The sequence below is a fragment of the Kryptolebias marmoratus genome, linkage group LG15 (assembly GCF_001649575.2).
Source record: "Kryptolebias marmoratus isolate JLee-2015 linkage group LG15, ASM164957v2, whole genome shotgun sequence".
NCBI classification, from domain to species: domain Eukaryota; kingdom Metazoa; phylum Chordata; class Actinopteri; order Cyprinodontiformes; family Rivulidae; genus Kryptolebias; species Kryptolebias marmoratus.
Genome location: NC_051444.1, coordinates 17,582,010 through 17,593,263, shown reverse-complemented (window position 1 = coordinate 17,593,263; position 11,254 = coordinate 17,582,010). Strand labels below are relative to the sequence as shown.

The following is an 11,254-nucleotide window of genomic DNA, read 5'->3' as shown; positions in this document are numbered from 1 at the left end:
CCTTTTTCTTCCATCAGAGTAAAGATGCCGGCATCAGGACTCTGGTCATGCTGGATGAGCAGGGAGGTAAGTTTTTTTTAAAAAAGGAAAGGCGGTGCTGCGTTTTTATCTGCTCCACCCTTGCTCTGGCTGAAACTCCGGCTGCATACACGTCCAGTATAAGCCTGCGAAGTACAACAACAACGACCTCTTTGGTCCTGGAGTGACTAGGACAGAAGAGCGCTACGTTTCCTTAGCTTCAGTCTTTAAAACGAACACTAGCCAGAGCCCGGGCTAATGTAAGCAGATTATACTGGATGTCGCTGTGGAGCTAGGTATCTGCTTCGGCTCATCCTGCCACCGCGCTGTTTTGCCAGACAAAAACACATCTCCCTGATCAAAGGACATATTTGCATTGTGTGAAGTGATTTGAAGCTTCAGACCAGGTCTCTCGACAGGTCAGCTTTATTTTTTGCGTGGCTCCGCGTCATGTTTGGGAACCACTCAGGTTTTTAGGCCCAATTTAAACCCCGTAATGAGGAGGGGTCCAGGACCGACGGAGCTTGACCCCGTTGTAGGGATTTTAATTCAGGATAATAATGATTGTGATCGTTGTTCTTCGTAATTCCTCTTTATTTTTAAGGCCACAGTTTTTAAGGATGTCCTTTTAAGCTCTTTTCAGATCCGAGATGGGAGCTCTTCACAGCGGAGCTCCTCTGGTTTTATTAAACTTAGACCTGATTACAAGTGTGGAGGTTTGCTGAATTAAAACCTGCTGTGACAGCTGCGCAGACACCCATGTGTAAGCCCATCAGTGATTTAAATTGATTATTGTCTGATCATTTTTAACTCCGAAGAAGAAGAAAACATTTTCACTGTTACCTGCCGGTTGTCGTGGAGCTAGCTGCGCCTCCAAACTGGTTTTTCACAGGTACTCTCCTAACACAATGTTAGAAACAGTCTCCCCGGGCGTTTAAATGAATAAATCTAACTACGTTTGTTTACATAATGTACAGTTTTGTGTCAAAGTCTTGAGCCGTCTTTCATTTCTGTATACTTTGCTTCTAGGAAGCCACTTCTTTGTTGATGCAATCTACAATAAAACCTGCAGTTCTAATAAAACCATTTGTCACTGATGCAGCTAAGAAACGGGAACAAATATGTGTTTTTGCAACACATTATTAGAAACAAAACATGTAAAAGTTCAAATTAAAATGAATTATTTGCTAAATTGTCTCTTTTGCAAATAAACAACACTGGTTTTCACCAGGAGTAAAGGACACTTTTATACTCAAATGGTTTGTTGGTCAATAAGTGGTCTAACAAAAAGAAAAAAAGTCATTGAATTTAACCAAAAAATAGGTATAAAATAATTTAGCTTGATTCTTTTCTGAAAATGGCCAGTCTGGCTTTTTTGCTGATAAAAAAGAAAAGAAAAGAAATGAAGTGCAGCGCGTGACTCAAGACTTTTGCACAGAACTTTATGTAACAAAAACTCGGCAGCTTTCTTGGACGGTGAGGACATTTTTTGTCTTTCTTCTTCGGTTTGTTAGACGGAGCAAAAGAATCTTGGCAGCTGAGGGCAACAATAAAGCACTTGGGCAAAAAAATAAAACAATTTAAATTAAATCAAGGACCAGAAGTAACATTAAGAAATGAGACTGAGCCAAAGATTGGTCAGTGAAGTCTTTAATAAAACTCATATTACAGTTTAACCTCTCACCTGAAGTATGAAAAAAATAACATATAGGTTCTTATCAAAGGAGTCTAGTTGACTGTCTGACCTCTTAACATTCATTAGATTATTGTAAGAAAGGTAGAACTGATAAGAACTGGTAAATAAAAATGTTTTTTAGAAGAAGTTACTAATGGACCAAAGATGATCTTCCTTACCAACCAGTGCAGAAGTCCTGTTTTATTTTGAAAACCTATAAGGCAACAAAGAGTTCAGGTGGGGTCCAGCAGCATGGAAACCTTTCATTGATGTCTCTTTGCTGTCATCAGACCAATGTTTCGATGACTTAAATGAAAATTGCCACAGTTTTTACTGGTTTTATGCCAGAAAACCGAGTGTTGTGCTGTGATCTGTGTGTGTGTTTTTAGCATGGCAGCCTAATTGGCCTGTCAAAGCGACAGACGGCCCGTTATTCCCGCCTCTCGTTTTTTTTTTTTTTTCTTTCTTACCTCCCATAATCACTGCTGCCTTTGCGCCGCGGCTATCATGGGCCACCGATCAATTCACAGATTTAATTTCCTCTGCCTCCGAGCTTAATGTCCTCGATATCTGATCCATATCCCCTTCTCACTCTGCCTTCATCTTCTGCTCTCCGTTTCCATCCTGCTTCCATTCTCTGCTCGTTTCTATTTTTTTTAACCTGACGGGAACTAAGGCAGCAGTAAAACGGTGTAGCTTTTCCCCGTCTTTGCTGTTTGGAGGGGAACGGTGGAGGCTCTGTCATATTGGCCAATTTATTTACTCTCTAATCTAACGATGCATATGTTATAGTCTGCCAAGCTTGTAGTAATGAACACAGTTTTGTTTTGCTGTAAACCGGGGTGTGACTAATCCCTTGGCCCTTCACGCACACACACAGGCTGCACATGAGAGGAGGCGTAATTTCTTCCAGTAACCTGTAGTGGAGGTGTCACGAGTGCTAATGAGCTCCTCTGTGCCTGGCTGGTACACGGTGACCTGAATTAGAGTGACAGCTGATGGATTATAGCTCTGAGTTTGTGAGCAACGTCCAACATTTCCAATAAACAAAGCAGACCTTTTGTCGGCTTTTCTCGAGAAACACAAACGCGTGCGACGTGACTTCGCATTATTACCAGCTGCATCCGTCTCAGATCCAGTTGATAGCTCCGCACCAAAGCTTATTCATTATTATTCAATTTCCAGCTATTGTCTCTCCGGACTCGTTGTTTTAATTAGCGTTTCGCTGGGAGACTGAGAATTAGATTCGTCGTCAAACTCTCACATGAATATCGGCCAGTTTGTGACTTGAATACATCAGCGTTTCTTTATCCTTTCTAAGAAACTTTACGACGCGCTCTGCCAAATAAGGTCTGGCTGTCTGAACCAACATTTTCATCCTTCAGGTATGAGTTCTTTTAACATAAGATAACACGTAAGAGATGAACAAAAGAGAAAACAAAAATCCTCTGAAACAAGCAGGCTGTGCCCCGTACAGATGTCTCCTGCACAGCATTATCATATTTTATTAAATCATTTCAGCATGTGTCCTCCCTTGACAAGTCCATAAATATTTATTAGATTGAAGTGACTGAAGTAAAGGAGGTCAGCGACTATAGTCCTCAGATTGTCTAGTCAAGACTATCTACTGAGGTCATTTTTTGTTAAGTAATAAACTAACTGTAATAGCCGGGTTTTTTTTTCCATCTGGGAAGTCTGCAGGAAGTGACACACCTCACTTTGGAGGACTGGACCTTCCTTTATTTGTCGCTTAACATATGAGCCTCAGTCACGAGTTCTTCGGTCGATTCCTTTTTTGATGGACCGATGAACAGAAATGAGACTTGAACGGACAAGCTTTTAATTCAACGGCTGTTTGTTTCCTAACCCTTTACTCACCCCGATTCAATATTTTCTTAAAAACACAATATGGCCTTTGGAATGGAGGTAGAGCAGTCGTGTGCAAGCAGTTTTTGGACGGAGAAAAACTGGAGTTCGTCGACCGCCTTAGCAGAAATACCAAGAGGTCGCCTGCTTTGCCTTCCGCATTTAGGCAACAAACGTGTAGCGTAGAGCGCCAACCCCCTCCCCACCTCCCCCGACACAAACCAGACAACTTTATTTCACTGCTCTCATGCCTTTGTCCTCACCAGAACAACTTGATCGTGTGGAGGAGGGCATGAACAAGGTGAACGCAGACCTGAAGGAGGCCGAGAAAGATTTAAAAGATATAGGACAATGCTGTGGTCTGATATGCCCATGTGTTAAAAAGTAGGTACCGGCCAGGAGCCCCATGCTCTCGCCTGTCCAGTGCTGGTGGTGGTGGTGATGTCTGATGTCTCTCTTGTCACAGTCTATGTCTTTTTTTGTCTCTTTTCCTTTGTCTCCCCCTTCTCCTTCCCTCCTTCCACCCTCGGACCCTTTTCTCCTCTCTTCTCTTCTCACGTGCTCTCGTTCTTTTGCTGGGATAAATGACATTATGTTGCTAATCAGAACAACTGGAGCGCATCGAGGAGGGGATGGACCAAATCAATAAGGACATGATGGATGCAGAAAAGAATCTGAACAATCTAGGACAGTTCTGTGGTCTATGTACATGTCCCTGTAACAAGTAGGTGCCGCCTGTGTCGCCCGACTGCATGTGTTTCAGTGCCTGCCTGCCTGCGTGCGTCTCTCTCCATCTGCCTGCTTCTGGTGTGTAGAGCATGGTGATCAGTGTTGTGAGCAGTCGAGCCCGAAGTCACGGCGACCCGCTCTCCGAGCAGGCACGAGCGCAGCACGCACGAGCATGTGTGGATGATTGAATCGGGACTACATGCATGCACAGGCAACACAAAACAGAGCGTTCGAAACTGATCTTATGTTGCCTCCGAGGCCGATGCCCCCCTTAAAAGCCCTTCATTCCACAATGGATGAGAGCCTCTCCTCCAGCAGGTAGCAGCATCAGCAGAGATCTCGGTCACGGCGCCCACCAACCCACTCTAACACCCATCCCATAGCACGGTGCTGCATCACGCTGTATACAAATCTAACTAAATAATTCATCAACAACCTGACTCCTTCTTTAACTAAATGCATTTTTTTTATTTTCTAAGAAAGTGATTTTTGGGGAGTCGGTTCATTGAAAGATCTGTTTTAAAGTTTCAGTGTGTGGACTTCAAAAAGTTTTAGTGGCACAGATGAAATACAGTTTAACCCCCACGACTGTTCTTTAGTTGCGTGTAATCATGTTGCAGATGAGAAATCAGTGTTTTAAAATCGCCCACAGTTGAAAGATAAAAGTCAGGTAAAAATGTATTTGCGAGTGCGTGGTGTCAGACATCTTTTAAGATGGCCACCACAGCTAATCAAACTTGGCTAACTCAAAAATGAGCATGACTATAACTCACACATATTGAGCGAAACGTTTTGGTTGGCCGTACCTGAAAATCAGCCCCAACTTTGCAAAATAGCTCACGAAGCCCTGGACAGATTCTGATTTAACTCTCAGAAAGGAAACACCGTGTGCATGTACATATCACTGATTAACTTTTGGATTCGGTCAATTCAAAATGGCTGCCACAGCTAACTGACATTTACTAAAACACAAAAATGGTGACAACGTTGATCAATTTACAGATATTGACCCTAAAATTTGTCGTGGTAGTAGTTGAAAATCCCCCCCAACACATGCTCTGAGCTCTAACACATCTTGTATGAGATGTCACAAGATCTGTTGCATGTTATTGCACATAACTTTATTTTAGGGTTTGGTCAAAACATCTGTAACGCCGTCCCTTCTCATCAGACGATGATCTTGGTTTAAAACTCTCATGAAAGGCAGTAGGCGATATGCATTCCTTCAAAGAATGCTAGGCTTTAAATTTTGTTTTGTTTCTTATTTTATTTTACAGCCACAGTAGTTTGGGTATGAAGTTTGTTTATTTTTTAGTTGCTTGAAATTTGTGATTTGTGCCACTAGATGTCACTACATCCTACACACTGGAGCTTTAAACAACAACAACAACAACAAAATATGGCTACAATATGTAACCTCCTGCTTTAACAAACTAACTTTGATACATGATCACAGATTGTAATGCCAGGATGCCTCAGTTTCCTCCCTGAAGACTTTCTTACGTCATAAAATATCATACACGAGTTAGGCGAACTTCTTTTCTGACCTTCTTATTATTAAAACTTAAAGCTACTAAAAGCCTAGATTGACTCTGGTTGCCAGTTCTGCCGAACTCCTGTGTGATTTATTTTCTGGCCCTCAACAGCCAAACTATGGCCACCGGGTCATGTCTGTGCATCACATACTCTTACTGGAAACACTCTTCTGTCTCAGAGCTATAGAAAACACAAGTGAATGATGGCAAAAATGTAATAACAGGAATTAAAAACAAAGGATTAGTTATTCTGGTTGTTTTGTGGTTTACAATAAGCCATCTTTCAGATTTGGGAGTGAGTGAACTGGTGCCTTCATGAGGAACCAAATGCAGGTCAGGTAATCCAATAACCTGCATACCAAGAATATGTTATTTATTGTTTCCCTGAGGAAGAACGTAAAAAATACAAAAAAAGAACAATCTGTGGTTAATCTGATCAGTTACCAAATGGGTCAAATTAAGTAGGTTTTTTTTTTTTTTTTTTGCTTTTATTATCTATGACCCAAGTATTTATTTTCTACACCATTAGGCATTTTAACAACAGATCCTTTCCTCCACAACTGAGCTGAAAAGGATCCTGACCGTAACACGTTCTGCAAATTCTGCTGTCGTTATTATTATTGTTATTTTTAATAACCACCACCTGATTGTGGATGAGGTACATCACCATCCAGTCCACCTTGGTCCCGCTTCCAGATGTTTCTGTTTGGGGTTAAGATCTTGTATATTCTATAGCTCTCTGGTCCCTTCTCCCACGATCCTCCTGTTTTGTAATCCATGTGGTGGTTACGCCATGTGCTCCCTTTTGATTTAGACACACCCAATTGACAGCTCTGGATCAGATAGCTGAGGAGAACTCGTCCCCGCTCATTGTTCTGTCCCCGCTGGAGCACCTGATAGGTGTGACTGTCCTGCTCAAGACAACACTGTGAAACACAGGAGGAGCCGAGCAAAATGAGCCCGCAGAAGCCCGGATGGTTGTGTTGCCCTTCACCTATCAGATACTTCATGGATACTAAAACAAAGAACTGCGTTTGCTGTTTCAACCTAATACAGTGCATTTCCTAGAGCTGTCCATCCAGATGAAATGAAGGGCTAAGATCACGGCTAGTCTTCTAATCAAAATGATCATGTGTGGTTGTTTTTTGTTTCTTTTTTATTATTATTCTTTTTTGTTTGTTTTTTTTTTGCCACAATGGACCTAACTGCTCGGCTTTCTTTTGATAGATACGGCATGTGTCTGATCCTGTTCCCTCTGTAAACTCCATGTTTCTGCATGTCCACTCTTCATGTTCTTATGTGTGTTTGTGTGTCCTGTGTGCCTATTGTGTTCTGCGTTTGTGAGTTTTAATTTGGTTTGAACTGCTTAAGGAACACGTGAGCTTTTTTGTGTTCAATTGATCTGCACGTTAGATCAATTATTCACCAACATATTGCAGATGCATGTATGTAACAAACTCATGAGTGGTCATCATGTTGCTTTCAGTAGGGTGAGTAGTTTGTCCTATTTGCATTCTGAACATACACTATATTGCCAGAAGTATTCACTCACCCGACCAAATCATTGACTTCCAGTGTTCTGATCACTTCCATGGCCACAGGAGTATAAAATCAAGCAGCTACTGTAGGCATGCAGACTGCTTCTACAAACATTTGTGAAAGAATGGGTCGCTCTCAGGAGCTCAGTGAATTCCAGCGTGGTGCTGTGATAGGATGTTACCTGAGCAATAAGTCCAGTCGTGAAATTTCCTCACTGCCACATACTCCACAGTCAGCTGTTAGTGGTGTTATAACAAAGTGGAAGCGATTGGGAACGACAGCAACTCGGCCACAAAGTGTTAGACCCCATAAAACCACAGAGCGGGCTCAGAGGATGCTGAGGAGCACAGTGCGCAGAGGTCAACAACGTTCTGCAGAGTCAACATCTACAGACCTCCAAACTTCATGAGGCTTTCAGATTGGCTCAAGAACAGAGTGTAGAGAGATTCATGGAGTGGGTTTCCATGGCCGAGCAGCTGCATCCAAGCGTTAAATCACCAAGTGCAATGCAAAGCGTCAGATGCAGTGATATAAAGCACGCCACGTCTGGACTCTAGAGCAGTGGAGACATGTTCTCCGGAGGGACGAATCACGCTTCTCTGTCTGGCAATCCCATGGACGAGTCTGGGTTTGGCTGCTGCCAGGAGACCGGTACTTGTCTGATTGCTTTGTGCCAAGTGTAAAGTTTGGTGGAGGGAGGATTATGGTGAGAAGCCTGTTCAAATTATAAGAATTAAGCTCTTTAAAACAATCTGTTTCCCAGTTTAAGAATTTATTTAATACACACGGAGAGTACAGACTGCAGTGCTGGACCACAGATCCAACCAGTTGCATCACCAGTCAGATGGTTGTGGCCCCGACTCCTGGGCGGCGTTCACAGATATCTTCAGGGTCTTGTCAACACCTCCAGGAAGTGATCATCATAGCAACGAACTAATGGGGCGTTCCTATCCTCACGGCGTGACCAGCCCTCTGCCAATGAACCCATGTTGCTCTGGAATGGAGGATCAATGGTGTTTTGCTTGTTGGTTGAGGTAGGTGTGGAACTAATATATCTTTCTCGAGTAAACAAACCAGAAGTCTACTACTCTGAGAAGCCATGGTGAATAAATCCTCAGGACAGAAACCCTGCCCTGTCTCTCCTCAGAAACACAACAACTTAATCATACAAAAAGTACCAACAATACTACAAATTAACCATGAAACATAAAAGTATAAAATATAGATGAAATATAATCAGCAAAAGATTAAAAAAAAGTATGTTTCAATGGTATGGGGTTGTTTTTCAGAAGTTGGACTCGGCCGCTTACATCCAGTGAAAGGAACTCTTCATGCTTCAGCATACCAAGACATTTTGGACAGTTTCATGCTCCTAACCTTGTGGGAACACTTTGGGGACGGCCCCTTCCTGGTCCAACATGATTGCGAACCAGCACACAAAGCAAGGTCCATAAAGACATGCATGAGTGAGTCTGGAGTGGAAGAATTTGACTGGCCCAAACGGAGTCCTGACCTCAGCCTAATAGAACACCTTTGGGATGAATTAGAGTGAAGACTGCGACTCAGGCCTTGTCCAACATCAGCGTCTGACCTCAGAAATGAGCTTCTGGAAGAATGGTCAAAAATTCCCTTGAACGCACTCATAAACTTTGTGGAAAGCCTTTCCAGAAGAGTTGAAGCTATTATAGCTGTAAAGGGTGGGCCAACATCGTATCAAACCCTCTGGATAAAGAATGGAGTGTCACTCAAGCTCATATCCATGTGAAGGATGCCAAATTAATACTTTTGGCAATATAGTGTAGATTTGAAAGTGTTTTGTGCACACACAAAGACATACTACGCTGACACACACACTCATTTTCACTGAACAGCTAACAACTAAACACACACCCAACCACAACCTCCTCTCTGCTGACCCTGACTGAAGTGTGTCTGTGGTAGGATTAAGGGCGGGGGCCAGGCCTGGGGAGGGAACCAGGATGGAGTGGTGAACAGCCAGCCAGGGGCTCGAGTGGTAGACGAACGTGAGCAGATGGCCATCAGTGGGGGCTTCATCCGCAGGTACGCACAGGAAGTATCTCTGTGGTGTTTTGTTTCTTCGTGGCGCTGATTAAATTCAAAAGGAACTATCAGTTCATCCAGTGGTGTTGGGATCTTTTGAAAACGGCAACCTTCCACCTTGCAGTCACAAAGTGGAGGTGTCATTTTTTTTTTCAGTTTAACGAGCACACAGTCAGCACAATCCAAGTAAAGGGTGATAAAACCTGTGACTGTGTTTCAAAGTGTCAGGAAGTGCTGCTACAATTTAGTGTCAGATTTTTTATTTTTTGTTTTTTTTATCAGTAACTCAAATAAAACTTATCATTTCTACATGCCTGAATAGAAAGGCTGTTTTAATGACGATGAACCGATATTTCAGAATCTGCAGCACCTTCCGTTTCAGACGGGATCCGACCCGCCGCGGTGTTTCGTGTGTTGCAGGGTAACAGATGACGCCCGGGAGAATGAGATGGATGAGAACTTGGAACAGGTGGGCGGGATCATTGGCAACTTGCGTCACATGGCGTTGGACATGGGCCAGGAGATCGACACCCAGAACCGCCAGATTGAAAGGATCATGGAGAAGGTACAGAGTCCACGACTCAGACCAGCACTGCAGCAGTTTGTATAAGAAAGAGGGATATTTTCTGTTATTATTTATTGATGGAAACATGAAAGACTGTGCAACTAGAAACAGTTTTGCTCTGCAAACAGCTAATAATTAGATGGGTTACAGGCTCAGCATAAATTAGTGTAGCTGTGTTGATTTCAAGCCGAGTTAATTTGACATTTTAACAGACAAAATCTGATTTACATGCTAATCAGGAAAGTCTGGTTAACATTTTAATTCTGGAGTACTGTGCTTCTCCCTTTCAGGCCGATTCCAACAAGACCAGGATTGATGAGGCCAACCAGCGTGCTACAAAGATGTTGGGCAGTGGCTAAACCGCAGCTTAAAGTGCTCTCATCCCTGTTAAACCCCGATCAGCCTGAAAATAAGACCAACCAAACCCAGCCCTGCCCTCCAACACCAATGCCGACAGCAGGCGCTGCAAATTCATGCTTTTATTGTGATACTGGTAGAAGTTTGCACACATGCACATATCATACATCGCTTCACTCCCTCCTCCCTCTTTCCTTTCCCCCCTCTACCACGCCACCTTTCCCCTCTCTTGTTGTTTATGACGTTCTGTGATGTTGCTCTTTGAATTTTGCTTATATATAGTCCCGTACACACTGTCCACGCAGACCTTCTCCACGCTGTACATAGAGCATCTTTTAACGGCTTTGGTGATTTAGATCACTTGTCCTCTTCTCTTTATTCTTTTTTTTTTTTTAATTCTTTGTGTAAAATAAATTGTATTTACATCTTTATTTTCACACTGTCCTTTTCCTACGTCAGTATTCTAGCATTTAAGACAAGCCGGGCCTGATTCACCGAAGCACTGCGCAGCTTCTGTGGCCGCTACAGTGGAGCAAACCACCAAACGTGCATCCGCTGGGTTGTGAAAGCCTTTGTCAAGGGAGATGTGCGCCTCAAGCTGTGCCGCCAACCAAAACAGCGTCTCTTTGCACTGATGCAATTTGCCCCACATTTAAATTAAATATCATTCATGCATCTAGAGAAGAAACGGTCCGTTTTCTTGTAAATTCCTACGATGGCATGAAGCATTTGATTCTCATAGACCAGCGCTGTTTGTGGCACGCATTTAGTGTGAAATGACTCCTGATAGCTGGTAGTAATTGTTTCCCGGTAGAAGAAACGGAGGAAGCAGAGCAATCTGTCGCACTGTTGCCATCAAAAAAAAAAGGTAGACATATCACAAAAAGTATAATTTATGCTCTTATCCAG

At 42.9% G+C, this 11,254-nt stretch overlaps 1 protein-coding gene across 2 annotated transcripts in view; it reads left to right on the top strand.

The window, feature by feature from the left end:
• LOC108243331 (synaptosomal-associated protein 25-A-like) overlaps positions 1 to 11,254 on the top strand; it is a 34,052-nt gene extending 22,798 nt beyond the window's left edge. Inside the window, exons 4-8 of one of the 2 annotated variants that reach the window (XM_017428689.3) lie at positions 18 to 66; positions 4,166 to 4,283; positions 9,304 to 9,423; positions 9,844 to 9,988; positions 10,279 to 11,254. In XM_017428689.3, coding sequence (XP_017284178.1) covers positions 18 to 66; positions 4,166 to 4,283; positions 9,304 to 9,423; positions 9,844 to 9,988; positions 10,279 to 10,347 — 501 coding nt within the window. In that variant the 3' untranslated portion in view covers positions 10,348 to 11,254. Of the gene's footprint in view, positions 1 to 17; positions 67 to 3,825; positions 3,944 to 4,165; positions 4,284 to 9,303; positions 9,424 to 9,843; positions 9,989 to 10,278 lie in introns of both variants that reach the window. The other variant, XM_017428690.3, reaches the window with a different exon arrangement.